The 18,491-nt window shown below is 52.8% G+C and overlaps 1 protein-coding gene across 2 annotated transcripts in view; it reads right to left on the minus strand.

The window, feature by feature from the left end:
- The window catches only part of COL26A1 (collagen type XXVI alpha 1 chain), a 175,085-nt gene that overhangs the window by 92,034 nt on the left and 64,560 nt on the right, over positions 1–18,491 (minus strand). For both annotated transcript variants that reach the window (XM_075528516.1, XM_075528515.1), the window contains exon 2: positions 18,226–18,348. In XM_075528516.1, the coding sequence (XP_075384631.1) occupies positions 18,226–18,348 (123 nt within the window). The remainder of the gene's footprint in view (positions 1–18,225; positions 18,349–18,491) is intronic.

Consider the following 18,491-nt stretch of genomic DNA (forward strand, 5'->3'; position numbering starts at 1 on the left):
ACTGCCTGCCCTCTTTCCTCATGGCCTGCCATCCACATGGAGGTGAGCTGCTTGAGAAGACCGGGTGACTTCTTGTCCAGTCTCGGGGACTTCGGTTTTCTTCCTGTTCGGCCTCCAGCCACGGTCACTGGCAGCAGGTAAGGTTGTGTCATCTGCCGATCCTGGTCGTTCACGAGTCTTCCTCCTGATTCTGTGTGTTTGTCTTCAGAAGGCCCAGCTTCTCCGATGATCTGCTCGGCGTACAAACTGATTAAGGGAGGTGCAAGGTAACCATCCTGACGCCCCCCTTTTCCAGCTGTGAACCACCGTCTTGCTTCAACCAAACCACCACCACCACCATAGCCGGTTACCACAGAGTCGATTCCGACTCACGGCGAGCGGCAAGCGAGGCATTAAGACGAGAAAAGGGGTCCTCTCTCTCTTCCCGCCACAGCCCTCTGGGCCTGAAACAGGACCACCTGCGGGAGTGGGGAGCTTCCATTTAGATTTGTAAGACATCCGTTTTAAAGTTCACTCTTGAAATGAAAGCGCAGTCGAAAACCAGAAACGCTACAGAATCCATCAAAGCCCACTTGCAGGGCAGGGGAAGGGTCAGTGAGCCTTCTGCCTGAGCTCCGCCCAGTGCAGCTGTTGCCATAAACTCATCCCTCCTGGAGCCTCAAGGGGACAAGGGGGCAGGGGGGGACACCGCCCTAGACTCCCCAGACTTTGAGCGCCTCCCTAATTCACTGTAAATTTTCACTCATTAACGTAGCCTCTGTGAGCCTGTTTCCCAGTCTGGACGATGAGAATGCCAAGAGAGCCAGAGATAAGACAGCTGGGCACACAGCTCACCGGGAGGACATGTGGGCCCGGCCCCAAGGGCTGAAAGGGATGCTTAGGGACTGGGTTTGCCAATGCCAAGCTGACCTCATCCCTCCTGGCATCCCAGCCTCCAGCCATTCCCACGATCACCAGGAAACCAGAGCTGCTTAGCCAAGTGCACTGCCCCGCTCCAGCCAGTGAAGTGTCCACTGGGCCCTGAGCTCACACCACCCCTCAGCCTCTCGAGAGAACTCTGAGCATGATTGAGTCAGTCTCACCGCTGATGATGACGATGATGGCAGCTCCAACTGAGCTCTCAGATACTGTTCAAAGTGCCTCACAAATGTTGATTCACAACAACCCTAAGTCCTAGACCTAGAGACATAGGGGGAAATACGTCGAGCTGCTAACTGCAAGATCAGTGGTTCGAAACCACCAGCCACTCTTCAGGAGAAAGATGAGACTCTCTACTCCCGTAAAGATTCCCAGCCTCAGAAACCCACAGGGACAGTTCTACCCTGCCCCCAGGGTCACAATGAGTCGGAATCAACTTGGTGGTAGTAAGATTTTTTTTGAACAGGTGAATATTATTGTTACTCCTAATTTATAGCTGTGGAAACTGAGGCACAGAGATGGCCAGGCTTATCAAGGTCACATGGCTAGAAGGTAGTAGAATTAAGATCTAAACCCAGGTGGAATTGATTCCAAAACCTAGGAATATTTGTTGTTTGTCAGTGGGTGGGGGGAGCAGATTTTTACTTCCTCTGTCTGCATAAAGCACTATGAGTCATAATCAGTTTAATGACTTAAATTAGGAGCCCTGGTGGTGTAGTTAAGAATCAGGTTGCCAACGTCCAGGTCAGTAGTTTGAAACAGCCAGCTGCTCCATGAGGAAAGAGATGAGGCTTTCTACTCCTGTAAAGAGTGACAGGCTCAGAAATCCACAGGGGCAGTTCTCCCCTGTCGTCTAGGGTCTCTGTGATTGAACTCCGTGGCCGTGAGTTTGTGAGTTTGCACACAAGCACTGATCTTGGTCCTTGCACCCAAAGAAGAATTTGCCCCCAAGAAACTTCTTCCCCTGGGACCAGAGAGACAGCAAAGAGGCCAGGTTAACGAGGGACAGTCAGGTTCAGGGCAGCCCAGTAGGTGGCGCTGCTCCACCAGCACAAAGGACCAGGGCTCAGCTGGTCCCTGCAGACTCACCTGAACGCCCAAGAAAGTTTGGTGCTCCTGGACAAGAGCCTTCCTTACATACATGAAAAACTCCCCATCCCTGCCACTGGGGTCCAGTCTGCAGATTCAGTCATCTTTCTAAACCACAGCTTTCATGTTGTGATTGCACCAGCCCTGGAAGCCTTCCATGGTTCCCACGGACTAAAGACCAACAACCTCTTCAAGCCTTGCTTCCCTTCCTCCCTTTCCACACCTTTCCACGCTTGGTCCCTGGAACCACCAGCTGAGCTTCCGACTGCGGGGCACACGCTCGCTGCCGGACACGCCATCTTATTTGCAGCTTGGGCCTCTGCACATACGGGCTTCTCTGCCGACTGCCCTTCCCTCTCTGCTTGCTCCCCCCACCCCCGGTCCCCCAAATGCCAAAGAGCCTAAGGATGTGGCTCAAATGTCTCCTCCTCCTCTGTGACAGAGCCTCACCCCCTCCTACCATCTGCGTACTTACAGTAAGACACAGCTCTGCCAGCCCAACCCCACGTGTGCCCTCCGGAAACGCGTACGGAGGACCTGCTGTGGGCCCAGCCAGGCACAACAGCGAAGAAGGTAGACCTGGCTCCGCTCTTCCAAGGTTCACAGGCAGCAAAGGAAACACACACTGATCATCCATCGACGCACACATACGAAGGATTCCACGCTGGGCTGAAGGAATGCCCCAGAATCCACCCATACGTTACAATGATTCTTTTTCCTTTTATTGAAACATCATCTAGGAGCAGTAAAATGGATAATTCCAGTGCTTATCTGGACACATCTTTAAAATATGTATCCACCAACAGTCCTATTCTCCCACATGTCCCCTTGTACCCAGCGCCCCAAGGGTGACCATTCCTTTGGCATCTACCACCACAGATGGGAGCCCGGTGTCATCGTGGCTACACATTGGGCTGCATTCCGCAAGGTCAGAAGTTCAAGGTCACCAGCCGCTCTGAGGGAGAAAGATGGGGCTTGCTACTCCCATAAACAGTTACAGTCTCAGAAATTCATGGGGGAAGTTCTGCTGACCTGTCTGGTCACTATGAGTCAGCATCAATTCGATGGCAGTGAGTACCAGAGATTAGTGTGGTCTGTTCTAGAGCTTCATAGAAAGGGCATCTTATAGAACATGCTCCTCTGTGTCTGCCTGCTTTCACTAACGCCACGATATTGAAGTTGCAGTATTTTGTTTCTTCTTCTTTATTTATTTTTAATCATTTTTGGGGGGACTCATACAACTCTTATGACAATCAATATACATCAATGGTGTCAAGCACATTTGTACATTCGTTGTCCTTATAATTCTCAAAACATTTGCTCTCTACTTAAGGCCCTGGCATCAACTCCTCAGTTTTCCCCCTCCCTCCCCGCTCCCTCATGAACCCTTGATAATTTATAAATTATTATTTTGTCATATCTTACACTGTCTGACGTCTCTCTCCCTTCACCCACTTTTCTATTGTCTGTCCCCCAGGGAGGAGGTTATATGTAGATCCTTGTAATCAGTTCCCCCTTTCAACCCCACCTTCCTTCCACCCTCCTGGTATCACCACTCTCAACACTAGTCCTGAAGGGATCATTCGCCCTGGATTCCCTGTGTTTCCAGTTCCCATCTGTACCAGTGTACCTCCTCTGGTGTAGCCAGATTTGTAAGGTAGAATTGCGATCACGATAGTAGGGGGGTGGTTTGTTTCTTCTTATTGGGAAATGATATCCCCTCATAAGCACATAAGTCTATCACTCTTCGTTCATCCTTCCGAGGATGAACTTAGTGTTGTTTCCAGTCTGGAGTGATGGGGAACGAAGCTGCTGGAATATTCTTGCACACATCTCTGTGTTTTCATTTCCTTAAGGCATCTACCTAGAAATAGAATAGGTGGATCCTGGAACCCGTGTTTAACTTGAACATGCGTACTACCAATGGACGGCCCAGATCTATTTGGCTGAGCCCATTAATAGGTCCGTTGGCAGTGGGTGCGCATTCCGGTTGCTCCATACCGTTGCCGACATCATTTAATATTGTCAGTCACTTCCCTCTTAGCTAATCTAATGTCATCATTCACGGGTGACACTGTCAGGTAAGGGTTGGATGGCGAATCACAAGGTTGGTAGTTCAAAAACACTGGCTGCTCCACAGGAGAAAGAAGAGGCTTTCTGCTCTGGTGAAGACTGACAGCCTCAGAGCCTGTGTCGGCTCGCTGTAAGTCGGCAGCTACTCGATGGCGCTGGGCTTTGGGTGTGCTGTTGCCTAAATAACTCTGAGCCCCATTTCATGTTCCTTAGTCATTGGGCTATCTTGTTTTGTGAAGTCCTTGTTTATGTTTGGGGCCCGCCTTGAGTTCTTTGGCTCCTGTTTATTGATTCGTGATGTGTGTGTGTGTGTGTGTGTGTGTGTGTACAGCTACAGCCTGGATACAAAGGTATTGCTCCTGAGGTCCAGCTCACACAGACAAAAGTTGGTTCCAAACAAAATACATGGCTGAGACCTGGCCTTCTCCGCAGACAAATTCTCTCAGCGATGCGCTCGTCTGCGTCTCAGCAAGGCCCCTTAAAGAAAAAGGACTTCCTTTAACCAGAGCCTTCCAGGCGGCCCTGCTTGGCCAGGTTGACTCAAGACAGAAGAGTCAGGTCGGAAGGTCATGGCAAGTGTTTGGGGGGATTTCTAAGAGGTCCTCCTGGTAGATACTCTTGAAGGACAAGGGAGGGCCACAGGGACTTGGTGTGAAGATGTTTTAAGAAGAGGGAAAGTGGCAGGAAAGTCACAGTGAGGACTCTCTCTCTCTCTCTCTCCACAGTAACACCTAAGGCCAGCGGGTGGCGAGGGCTGTCCTATGGGAATGTCACTGGGAGCCCTGACCCCTCTGCCCTTTGGGCGTCCTTTTGTCCCCAAACTCAGAGAGCATCTCAAAGGAACCTATTCTGAGTCCTTGCAGAAAGCCCAAAGCGCCCCCAAACCAAGGTAGATACAGAGTGTGGAATTCTCTGAGGAAGGCTGAGAGAGATGAAGCCCAGCCTTCGGAAATATCGAGAGCTCCAGAAAAGGCATGTCCTCCCAAAAGGCAGCAGCAGCGTCATACGTCATCATCTTGCTTAATACATGGTCCTGTGATTTCTGGAGACACTTTATTACTTATCTTCCCGGCTGCGCGTGTGTGTGCCCGCGCAGGCGTGTGCCCCGCCCGTGTGCCAGAGAAAGCAGACCCTTTGTGATCGAGCCAAAGTGCACCCCGAGCCACCCTGAGGAGAGAGCAGAACTGTCCCACGGGGCTCTCAAGGCTGGGAATCTTGTTGGAAGCAGACGGCTACATCATTATCCCACAGGGCAGCTCAGAGGCTGAGCAGCTATCAAGATTAATGAGGATGCTTTGCTCAGCAACAGCCTCCTCCAGACCGCGAAGTCCCCTCCAGTAGGACCTCAGCAGCCCCACTGACCGAGCACAGTGCCCCTAAAGCATGTTCGCGTGAATGAATAGGGGAGGAATGGATAAACAAGAGACTTGGGGGGCAAGGACATGAGCAGACTTACACCCCCCTCCTTCCCTGCATCGCCTGGAGGGCAAATTATGAGAGACTAAGTGTGTGAGGAGCCACCCATTGCTGCTTCTAGATGGTTCCTAAGGAGCCGACAAACCTCTCTCTCCCTGCACCTCCATCCTCTACCTGTCAGGCCAGCCCCGCCCCTGCAGGCCACTTCCGTAAGAAGACCAACGGGAATAGCCCTCTGGTGGACTTCACCTGGGTCAGCCGGATGCTCGCCCTCTGAGCCAGTCCACACGGAGGCCAGGGAGCTCCGGGAAACAATCTCCTGAGTCCAAGGTACCCCGGGCAAGACTGAGCCAACCCCCCAGGCCCAGGGTTCACTCCCCTGTCCACCAGGGGTCAGCCTCTCCCTTGGGGGGCAATATTGAGGGCTAAGTACGAGATCCACAGACTGGGAGCATCCCTCCTGCCACCAAGCTTTGAAGGACTCCTGCTGAGTGAGTTGCATAGGTCATGTGGTGGTGACATCATCTGGTGTCTACTTGAGACTATTAAGAGTGAAGGGGTGGACAGTTTAGCCTGTCAATCAGGTTGCAGCTTGATGACCTGATTTGGAGGCATGATGAAGATAAATAGCTCACTGGAGGCCAGACCCACTTTCTTTGCTTCGTCTTCCTGCTGACAAGACACTTGGAGCTACACTGATGGAGCCAGAGACCTGGAGCTGGAGGAGCCACGTGGCGACCCACACCAGTGTTGATATGATTCCACGGCCTTTCCACGAGACTTTCTACCCACTGGCCTGTGGTCTTCCTGCACTCCGTGTCATTGCATGTGTTGCATGAGTCTGAAGAGGAATTTATAGACTGGTTCCGGACATATGGGCTAATATCAGACTTATGGACTTGATCTGGACTGGGCTGGGCTGCTTTCTTAATATACAGTTACTCTTTTATATAAAACTCTTTCTTATACACATCGGAGTGTCTCTGGATTTGTGTCTCTAGTTAATCTAGACTAACACAGGTCAGATCTGCTTTCAGTAAAGACTGCCTCGCTCTGTGTTGGCTAGCGTGGGACCCCAGTGGGAAGAGGAGCCTTAAGAAGCAAGAAGGCAAACCAACTGGGAAAGAGGGCAGGGCAGGGTGAATGGCCCCAAGGAAGACGCATGGAGGCAAAAGAGAGCACTGGTCTTCGTGGCTGACTCAACACACAAGGCTGCCTCCCCTGGAGTCACCAAGACTGAGGACACCCTCACCCCGCCCTCAGTCCCCACCCTCAGAAGCAGGAGGAGCTTTCCCCGGGCAGCCACCTGCAGGCCCCTCCCAGGGAGGACAAAGGACTAAGGTCCCAGTGTCCCTGCAGAAGCTACAACAGCTTAAGAGGTCCAGCCTGGAGATGCCCCCAGGGGTCTGGCCACAGGCCTGCAGCCCCACCCCCACCCCGCCCCCAATGACGGCCCTGTCACGTGTGTGTCCCCAACGGTCAGAGGAGAGTTAAGGTAGGGGCTCCTAGATGGGTTAGGTGCCTGCCACCAAAAGGGATAAGCAGAGGACATCACTCTCTGACCAGTAAAGGTGGTGTCCCCATGCCAAGACACGGCCACCCGCAGGGCATCGCCTGCAGGGGACAGCTCTGCCGGGCCAGGGGCCTCCCTGGGGGTGGGGGCGGAGGGGTGGGGCAGGGGAGCCAGGAGCTCCGCCCCACATGGGCCACGTCCACCCTTCCTGCCTGGCCTCCCTTCATCGCCAGGGACCACCGAGAAAATGACAAGCCGGGAGGTATGGAGACAGGCTGGAGACTCCACAGGAAACAGGAGTGGGGGGTTCAGAGAGGGAGGCAGGAGATTATTAATCTCTTGATTAATCGCCTCGGAGTCGCAGGAGGGGGGCAGCTCTGAAGCAGGAAGGAGGAGGGGGTGGGGGGGCTTTCTCAGGAGAGGGGCTCTCTGCAGCCTCTGGCCTCCCCCCAAAGCAAGCTAGTCATTGCTAAGTACCAGATGGGAAGGACAAGGCTGTCCTCCCACCATCCTCTGCAGGGGCAGAGGGGGGACGCATCTCAGACAAGCTCCAACTGCCTGGAGGGGCCAGCCAGGACCGCTGCATCCAGGCAGGGCGGGCCCAGGAGGTGGGGGTGGGAAAGAGAGACGGCCCTCTGAGAAAGGGGGCCTTGGGCGTTCACTCGGACCCCAGGGGAGGGGGCGGTGGACAGGCCAGCTGGCAGGGGACAGTCTGGGAGGGTACGCCGAGCCCTCCACTCCACTCAGCTCAGCACATCTGGAAAAGGTTGGCTCGTGAATGCCATCAAAGAAGCCTCATTGTGGGGCCAGGGAGACAGCCTAGCGGGCAAAGAGAGGCCCATCCCAGGAAAACTTAACCCCCAAATCCCTGGGACTGCCCCCTTCCTGCTCGCTCAGCTGATAGCCAGGGGCTGGGAGGGAACAAAACCCAAGCCAGGTGTGGTTCTGACCCCAGAGCCCAGCAGGGGTCTTGTCACCACTTCCCAGGAGAGGAATCTAGCGCACGGCATGGGGAGGGAGAGCACAGCTCCTGTCCTGTGTCTCTGTCCCCACGGGTTCTGCGCTGAGAGTCTGGCCGGGCTCGCCCTCTCCCCGCTCAGCCCACACCACCGAGGACCCTCCTCCGCCGCACAGACCGGGCCACCACTGTCCCTCAGACCTGGGTGCCCTCTGGGGCCCGCTGCACGCCTTCCTCCAACCCAGCTCTCTGCTCCACACGAGCCCCAAGGAACGCCCTCCTAGCGCAGAGAGATGCCCCCAGGCCCAGGGCTGCAGCCATTGTGGCGGCTCTCGGATGGGCACACGATTCTGCACACCTGTGCTCCATCCGTACGGAGCAAACCACGGAAGCAGAGGCACAAATGACTTGGGAAGCCCAGTGCGGGGCCATGGTCCCCAGGCCTGGGGTGCAGGCCAGGCTCGGGCGGTCTCTTCCTCTAATGAATGAGGCTGCTGGCTGACCGACCGGCCGGGCGGTGGCGGCACGCTCCTCCCCTGGCGGGGTGGTAATGAGTATTCGTGGTTGATGTTACCCCTGTCCCCACCCCACACTCCACACGGTGGCAAGCGGGGAGTTGATGCCAACACGTAGCGCCCTTAATCGACAGAGTGGGACCGTCCCACGGATCTCCTGGGCGCTAATCCTGATGGGAACAGATCACCATTCCATTCCTCCCAACGCGCGCTGGTGGGACTGAACCGCTGCCCTTTCCAACAGCAGCTCGGTACTTAACCCTGTGCCCGCGGAGCGCCTCTCAGATACACTCATAATTCCAACCGACTAGAAAAACGCAGAGGGGTAAAATCTGCCCCAGGAATGAGTCACATTCGAGGATTCCCCCCCCCCCCATTGAACAAGAAGGCGAGTGCTTTGGGTTCGTGGACGTTTTGTAAGCACCTGCTGTGTACTGGGCCCTGTAAAAGGCCCCTGGGCAGGAGGAGGACAGGGCCCCACAGGCTGCCAGTCAGGCATTCACAGCTGGTGGGAAGAGTCAGATGACATCAGAGAGTCCCAAGTCAGACGGACGAACCCACATCGGGCCGCCCTTCTCTCTCTCCCCTCCTGTTGATGCTACACACACACACACACACACACACACACACACACACACACACTCACTCACTCACTCACTCACTCACTCACTCACTCACTCACTCACTCCCACGTCTGCTCCAATTCCTTCGCCTTTGGGCTTCCCTAGCACTTCACTTAGCAACCACCCGTGGCCCACCTCCGCCGAGTTGCGTCTACCTCAAAAGACACGGTGACGTTCAGGCCCCTGCCCTTGTCAGTGGGGCCATTGTGCAAATAGGGCCTTCTTGGACAAGATGACCCATGACCACTACTGTGGGTCTGAATCCGAGCTGCGTCCTTATCACAGAGGAAGAGATACAGAGACACAGGGGGAAGGTGGCCCCGGAAGAGAGGGCGTATTATGCTTCAGAGACAAGCCAAGGGGTCCCAGGGTCTGCTCGGAGCTGGGGCTGGGGGGATGGAGGTTGGAGGGGAGTGGGGACAAGAAGGATTGTCCCCCAGAATGTTCAGAGAGGTGATGTTTCTGATGACGCCCGGGATTCAGACTTGCAACGTCCAGACTCGTGAGCCAAGGAGTATCGGTTCTTATAGCACCCCAGCGGGTGGCACTTGTCACCATAGCCCCAGGAGGAGCACACGCTGGCAGCTGACAGACATGCCCCTGGAAAATAATAAGGTAGAACCCATGTCCCCCCTCCCCGCCCCCACCGCCATCTGTCTACTCCCTTTCACAGGAGAACTCTGTGAAAGAATTCTCTCCTTTGGGCGGTTTTCACTTCTTCATGTCCCCTGATCTCCTCACCCATGTTGTTTCGGCCCCCCACCCCCCACCACTCCTGGAAACTTCACTTGCCGAGGACACCCGGGTGGCCATATCCAACGGCCACTCCTCAGGCCTTAGCCCACAGGCCTTGTCAGGAGGGTTGGCATGGCTGGGTTCTCCCTCCTTCTTCGAACTTGTTGTCTCAGCAGCTCCCCAAACACTAAGAGGTTTCTCCTCTTGCCTGGATTGCTTCTTCTGAGACTCCTTACCTGGTTATTCCCCCTGGATCCACCTCTGAGAGTTGGGTGCCCAAGACTCTTCTGGGGCCAGAACCCTGTCTGTCTATGCACCTGCCCCAAGGGGACTTAATCATCAAACACACTGCCATCAAGTCCCTTCTGACGCATAGCAATCCTGTACTGGGTGTGCTAGGCCAGAAACGTTTACCAGAGCAAACAGCCTCACGTCTCTCCAAAGGAAAGGCTGGTGGGCTTGAACCACTGAGCTTGCCATTAGCAGTCCAACACTTACCCTACAGCGCCACCAGGGCTCCTTGTGCTGATCCTGCTCAACCACATCTCCTCCCTTCGAACATGCGCCTAGCCTTATACTGTAATGTCTCTGAAATTGGAATTTTTATCCAGTTATGTGCTAGAGTTTAATTCGCAGCTTTCTTAGCGATAATACAACAATGCACTGCTTACAACCAATAAAACACCATCTGTCTCTAGCCCGGACCTTTCCCTGGTTGTCCCACTCTTTTGCTCAGCCTCCTATTTGACACCCCATGTGGGGTCCAAGGGGGCATCTGAAACTTAGCATAGACAAAGCAGAACTGTGGATTGCCAGCCCCTAGCCTCCCCTCCTTCCAGAACCGCTCCCCCCCCCCCCCGCCCCACCACAACCTCAATGCATGGAATGTCCAGCCAGCCTGTGTGGCTCACACAAAGAAGTCGAAGCTCTATTCTGATTGCTTCCTGCCATTAAATAACCAGCTACTCCCGCCAGCTGATTTTCCGAGGCACTTCCCAATCTACCCTGTGTTCTCCGTGGCTCCAGGCACCCTCCCAGCCTGTGCACATTCTCTACCTGGCAGCCGGGGGCCTTTCCAGAAGTTCAATCAGGAACCCAGCCAAAGGAGAGGAAAGAAGAGAGGTGAGGGGGGAAATCCGTAAAATTGAAAACCAAGCAACGACAACAACAGAAAGACAATCAAGGAAACCAAAAGCCGGTTCTTTGAGAAGATCGATGAAATCACACGCGTCCAGCGAGATGGGCAAAGAGGAAAAGACACAAGTCGCCCCTAACCCGAAGGCTGTCGCGATACACAGACGCTTAAGAACTGGGAGGCGATGGAGTGAGTCTTCGAAGGAATCTTGCACCACCCTTCCTGGGTGTTCACCAGACAATTTGAAAATCTCTATAACCAGTAAGGAAATTTGGTTTGAAAATTTTAAACTCCAAAACAGACGGGTCCAGGTCCAGATGTTGAACGGAAGAATTCTTGGCGGCTCACAGCAACCTTAGGTAAAACAGAACCAAACAGTCCCTGGTTCTGTGCCGCCCTCCCAGTCATTCCCGTGTCTGAGCCGATCATTCCAGCCACTGCATCAATCCATCCTGTGGGAGCTCTTCTTCTTCACCGACCCGCTGTCCAGCATGATGTCCTTCTGCCGGGACCATAGCTAAAGGACCAAACTCTTGCCATCCTTGCTTCTAAGAAGAATTCTGACTCGACATCTTCCCAGACAGATGTCTTGCTCTGGCGACCCGTGGTATGTTCCTCATTGACGCTGTCCATCAGCTAGATCCATTCCTCTTCCATCTCTTTCCATGTCCAGCATTCCCATGCATGGGAGCCTAGGGAATACCAAGCCTTGGGCCAGGCACCTGTTGGCCCCCAGAGTGACACGACACCTTCTAACGTCTTTTTGCACCAGCTGTACTCAGGTCACTGGCTCTCCTGACTGTTGCTTCCCCAGGTGTTGATTGTGGGCCCAAGGAAGATGAAGCCCTTGATGATTCCCATCTTTCCTCCAGTGATCATGCTGCTGCCTCTTGGTCCAGTTATGAAGGCTCTTGTTTCCTTGACGTTGGTGTGTGATCATACTGAAGGCTGTAGTCTTTGACCTTCATCCGTGAGCCAGCCAAGTCCTCTTGACTCTCAGCAAGCAAAGTTGTGTCACCAGCATCTCTTCCGATCCCGATGCCGAGCTGTGCTTCATATATAATGTGCACACCGAGAACAAGCTGAATTGGAAAATGCGTGAAGTGTGTTTTTAAGGATTTAAAAAGAGAGCGAGGACACAGTTGCTTATGGGAAGCCAAAGACCTTGGGGGTTTGGTTCCTTGGTTGGAGGTCTACGGTCATGGTTTCATGGGCCATCTCAGTCAGTTGACTTCATATTGTTTCCAGTGCTTCTTTTCCAGGGAGTTTGTTCCAAGGTACCTGGGGTTTCCCAAGCTTCCATGGGTACCAAGATAAGCAATTGCTCTTGGATATCAGAGGGAGGAGAAGAAGAGCCCAGACAAGAGAAGAGAGTGGAATTATTGGCTACTGGCCTCCACAAACCCCATCCTTCTTTGCCATGAGACCGGAATTGGTGGGGGCCTGGCCACCATGATTGACCTAAAGTGGGGTGGGGTGCGAAATGCAGAACAGCATTTCCAATCCTTCTGGAATCCAGACTCTCTGGAACCACACGAGCTGGATGGATCCCCAAACCATGGGCCTGAGATCCTCTTTGAAACTTAAACCTCAAGCCAGAAATAGCTCTTGCAGTCTTCTGTAAAGCTAATGGTCGTTTAGCTTAATTAGGAAAGACTGTCTTTATGAATTGAGAAACTTGAAAGGTTAGATAAGCCTTAGGGGCCAGTGAGTCTATGGTAGCTATGGGGGAGGAGCAACTCTAAGCAGGCGCGGGAGCGTGACTGCACGGCTTGAAGGACGTAACCCGTGTCACTGAGCTGAGCTGTACACCGACCCAGTTTGCCATGGCTAATGCATTAAGCCCGTGAGCCTGAGTCACGTGGATCCTAGGTCGGTGGACACGTGGCAGGGCAGTGACAGCTGTCAGGGTAGGGAGGTCCCCATGGGGACACCCCTGGAGGCAGACACAGAGTCCCAGTGAAGTCTCATCTGGGAGTCTGGGAGGAAGGTGGAGTGTCAGAGAGAGAGAGAGAGAGAGAGAGAGAAACAGATCCCAGAGTCTTTCATTTTTTTAAAAACCATAATAAGTCCTTTAATGAATGATCTTAATTTCCATTTCATAGAAAATATGCAGGGATATTTATGGGCTTTCCTTTTCTCTCATTTAACAAATATTTTTAGCAGGTTATTTATTTATTTATATATTTATTCTGGGAAACTCTTTTTTAAAATCAGTTTATTATTTTTTATTTATACAACTCTTATCACAACCCACACATGCATCAATTGTGTAAAGCACATTTGTACATTCATTGCCCTCATCGTTCTCAAAACATTTGCTTTCTACCTAAGCCCCTGGCATCAGCTCCTCATTTTTCCCACCCCTCCCTGCTCCCCCCTCCCTCATGAACCCCTGATAATTTATAAGTTATTATTTTGTCATATCTTTCCCTGTCTGACTTTTCCCTTCACCCACTTTTCTGTTGTCTGTCCCCACAGAGAGGAGGTCACATGTGGATCCTTGTAATCGGTTCCCCCTTTCCAACCCACCCCCCCTCCACCCTCCCAGTATCGCCCCTCACACCGCTGGAGTCCTTCACTCATACAAAAGACCACACCCCCAGAGAGGTGTCCTCAAGTTACCACTTGATTGACAGACTTGGCTCCACCCCTAGCCAGGAGTGTCCAGTTGACCTAAAGTCATCCAACTACCAAAAACCTGTAGAAATTGTTGAATTGACATATGTATATTCTCAACAGAAACAAGAAAATAAATGATTAAAGAAAACTATGCATATTCTTGGGTCTGTCCTAGGTCAGGCGCCAGGTGAGTAGCTCCCAGGAACCTGCCGGCACTTCTGGAAAGGCATTCTCCGTGGTCCGCACACGGGTGGGAAGCTGAGAGGCAGGGCCGACAAGAGAGGAAGGGGGGCCTGGTCTTGGGCCGCCCAGCCCGGTGCTAGCGCCATGGCCTCATAGTGACTCCTAAGTGTACGTGCCCCCACGCAGATGCCAACACCTGTCTTGGCTGAGAGTCACCAAGGGCGGGGTGATGCCACAGGAGAGCCTGCGGCTCCAGATGACTCGGCTTGGGTTCCGGCTCATTCTCAAGAGTCTGTCTTCCCACAGAATCATCGCAGCCCTGAGGTCGAGCCCAGGAGCAGCCAGCATATGAGTGTAGCGGCGTCGCCATCGGTCCCTTGGGCAAGTCCCACCCAACGGGCCACTCTGAGAAAATCCCCTCCTGTCTTGTGATGGGAAGAGGCCAAGCAACACCAAGAAAGACCTCACACCGAATCATCACGCAGCCCCAAACACTGAATGCTGACAATCCAGGGTCCTCCCTGTACCTAAAGGCCAGGGACACCCTCGCCCCCACCCCCAACACCCCCAACCTTGTCTTGGGAACGAGAAATGACAAAGAGGAACCCGCATAGCCTCAAAGTACGCTTTTCCGGCTGTGGTGGCTCCCCACGCGATCCTGCCTCTCCCAAAGGATGTCCTTCGTCTCCCTCCGGAAGAGGAGAAGAGCAAGCAGAAGGAGCAGCCGCAAGTGCAGAGCCCCGATCCTGCTCCACGGACGTGAGATGCCCAGGGTGCTGTGGTCATGCACACACCGTGCACACAGTATTAGGTGTCTGCAGCTCCAAGGTCCGCTGTCAGCCCACAGAAGGGAAAGCAAGAGTTACAGAAGGACGCTCTGTCTGGCAGAGGCAGCATGGAAGGACCCCGAATCAAGATGAGTGGGAAACCACCCCAAATAAGCACATTTTGCATACCCCCCCCAAAAAAATCTCTAAGTGCCCCACCCAAACCTAAACCAAACCCATTGCCAACACGTTGATTCCAACTCATAGCCACTCTGCAGGACAGGGCGGTGGAACGGGCCCTGTGACCTTCCAAGACTGTAACTCTTGACGGGAGTAGAAAGCCCCATCTTTTTCCTGCGGAGCAGCTGGTGGTTTCGAACTGCTGACCTTGTAGTTATCAGCCCAACGTGTAACCCACTACCAAGTACCTACACACGAGGCACTTATTAAATACAAAAAAAAAAAGAGTTACTTTGCAACTGAGAGAGCTGGCAGACATCACCTTGATCAAGTGGTCGTAGTTCTCCTCATTAGTGAGGAGTCACGTTAATATCACGCGTCTCCCCACATTGTGTACAGTATCACTCCTATCGGACTTGAGTGCAATCATTCATTCTCTCTCTCTCTCTCTCTCTCTCTCTCTCTCTCTCTCTCTCTCTCTCTCTCTCCCCCCCCCCCTCTATCACTGAGACAAATTCCAACTCATAGTGACTCTATAAGACAGAGCAGAACTGACCCTGTGGGTTTCGGAGACTATACATCTTTACGGGTACAGAAAACCTGAAGAAAATAACAAAACAAGGAAAAACCTCATGTTTCTCCTCAGGAGCAGCTTTGAATTGCTGGTATCAAACTACTAAATTTGTGGTTAGCAGCCCAGGAAACAACCCACGATGCCCCCAGGACTCCTTTTATGGCAATATCAACTAACCTAAATTGAGAGACATGCTACAAAATGAAATGATCAGGTTTGGGTCTCGCTTAGATCCACAATCAATGCTCATGGAAGCAGCCGTCAAGAGACCAAAGGACAAGTTGCTGTAGGCCGTCTGTGCTGGGTTCCCAGGCTCTTTCTGGATACTTCTCTTCCCCTGTCTTGTTTTTGTTCCTGGTGGCTGCTCTTGAGTGGATTCGGAAGCTCAGGCTCCTCCGCACACAACAGAACAAAAGCATGGCCAGGCCCTGCCCATCCTTACAGTCATGGCCACGTCTGACCCCACTGTTGCAGCCACTGAGACAAAGGAGCCGATTGAGGGTCTTGGTCTTCTGTGCTGACACTCGGCTTTACCAAGCATGCTATTCTTCTCCAGGGCCTGGGCCTTCCTGATCATAGGCGAACAGTGCAAGCGGAAGATGAAGGCTGGCCTCCCCTGAACGTTCTGAGATCTTTCTTCTAGGACAGGTTCCTTTGCGCTTCTGGGAGCCCACGGTGTAGTCAGCATGCTTCGTCAACACCGTGCTCCAAATGCACCCATTCCTGCCCTGCCCTCCCGATTCACAGGCCAGCTCCCAATGCATAGGAGGCGACTGACATGATGATTGTCAGGTATTCTTGTTCGGCGTGCACGGACCCTTTATTGTTATGGCTCTCTTGTTACAAACTCAATGAGACCTTGTTATAATGACGATCCTGCAACCTGGAGTCATTTCCGGAGGCCAATAGAGTCTCATTCCCGCTCACTTCCTCTCCGCTCCTCTTATCGCCTGTATAATATGGCATCTCCCTCTCTGTGATAGGCCCAACCGTGCTATGGCCTTAGGCAGCACGCATGAGAACAAAGGAGAAACAATGCGTTGAGAGGGTCTCTTCGTAACGGAATCAGGGCCTTCATAAGTGTTCCTTTTTCATGTGCATTCAAATGACCATCTTCGGTCATATGCTCTCAGCCTAGGAGCTTCTTTCAGGATGTGTTGGAGACTCAGGACTGCTAACAACACATTTCTCTCGGCGTTTGTTTCTCTGGGAAAGCGTTTATTTTGCCTTTACTTCTTTTTTTTTAAGCTTTTTAAAAATATAAATAATTTTATTAGGGGCTCTTACAGCTCTTATTTTTATTAAACTATCATTTTGTTGGGGGCTCTTACAACTCTTATAATAACCTATACATTAATTGTATCAAGCACATTTGTACATATGTTGCCATCATCATTTTCAAAATGTTTTCTTTCTACTTGAGCCCTGGGCTATGGTTTTAATTTTTTTTAAACGTTTTATTAGGGGCTCATACAACTCTTATCACAATCCATACATATACATACATCAATTGTATAAAGCACATCCATACATTCCCTGCCCCAATCATTCTCAAAGCATTTGCTCTCCACTTAAGCCCTTTGCATCAGGTCCTCTTTTTTTTTCCCCTCCCTCCCCGCTCCCCCCTTGCCTTTACTTCTTAAAAACGTTTCATTGCGGTTTGGGCCAAAGTTTATGGAGCAAATTAGTTCTCCATTCAATAATTTATACGGATTCTGTTTCGGCACATACAGTGCCATGTTCTCAACATCACGGCGCCCCGACTCTGTCCTCCCTGGTCCGCTTTCCATCCGCCCTGCTTTCTTACCCCTTCCTGCCTTCGGAACTCTGCTTTCGGGCAAATGCTTCCTTCTGCGTCTCTAGGCTTGATTACTGTATGAGGAGTCCATGTCTCTGGCCAGCCTGAGTGGCCTAGTGGTTATGCATTTGGCTGCTAACCATAAGGTCAGCAGTTTGAAACCACCCACTGCTCCCCAAGAGACAGATGGAGCTTTCTACTCCCATCAAGAGTTCCAGTCTCTGAAACTCACGGGGGCAGTTCTACCCTGTGCTGCAAGGTAGACCTTGATGGCCATGACTTTGGGGTTTTGTTGTTTGGGGGGCGGGTTCAGTTCCAGGTCTGAAAGGCATCTAAGAGCAATCAAACTCCCGGCCATGAAGTTGACTCTGACTCAGAGCGACCTGGCAGGACAGTGTGAAACAGCCCCTGCGAGTTTCCAAGACCACAACTCTTGATGGCAGTAGAAAGGCTCATCTTCCTCCTGATTCTGTTAGAAGCGGGTACAAAACCCTCCCTTGGTGCAAAAGAAAAGGGGCAGGGATAGGTGTTAAAGGAGTGGAGAGAGAGGGGACAGAGAGGGGAAGGATCCTTGAAGCAGAGGCCGGGGCCAGACCAGTAGGGGTGGGGGGGGGGGCAGCTGGAACAGTCTGCCCTGGAATGGAATGAAGGCAGGTGAGGTATGGTGCCAGCAGCCATGAGCATGGCCCACACTTGGAGCTCTCTTCCAGAGGTGGAAGAGGCAGGATGGGGTGAGGTCCAGAGTGGAGCTGGTGAGAAATGTAGATGGCAAACAGGGCTGAATTCTCAAGGGCATCGAGTGCCCACCCAGGTGCCAAGGGAATTTCTCTAGCACCATCTGGCCCTTCCCCTCCCCTCACTCCCCTAGCCCCACCCATTAACTGTAGTGAGCCTTGCCCATCACACACACACACACACACACACACACACACACACACACACACACCAGATTGTGACATCCAATCACAGTGGGGCGCACGTCCTTTCCTTTTTGCCCCACGTACACTCATGTGCTATGTACACAGAAGGGACTGAATCAATGCGCCTTCAACTCTTGATGCCAAGTATCTACCCAGCCCCCCTCCCCCCAACCAAGGGCAGAGGGGGTCAGCCCCACAGCTTTTACCTCACAAGGTTGGTGCAGGGCCCGGGCCACCGGCAGCTCTGGTACACGCGCTGGACCACCGTCTCGGAGCCATTCTGCACCTGGCAGGACACCGTCCGTGTCACCGTGTGATGGCACCACTGCCTGTGGGAAGAGGAACAGTCACGTCAGCCCCGCCCGTCCGTCCCTGGAGGCACTGACTGCAGGCCCCTCCCCACACCGGGGCTCATTCTCCTGGGCAAGAGGTCCACGGACGCCCTCTGTCCAGGCTGGCGGGGGGAAGGGGG

This window comes from Tenrec ecaudatus, chromosome 12, assembly GCF_050624435.1.
Source record: "Tenrec ecaudatus isolate mTenEca1 chromosome 12, mTenEca1.hap1, whole genome shotgun sequence".
Lineage (NCBI taxonomy): Eukaryota > Metazoa > Chordata > Mammalia > Afrosoricida > Tenrecidae > Tenrec > Tenrec ecaudatus.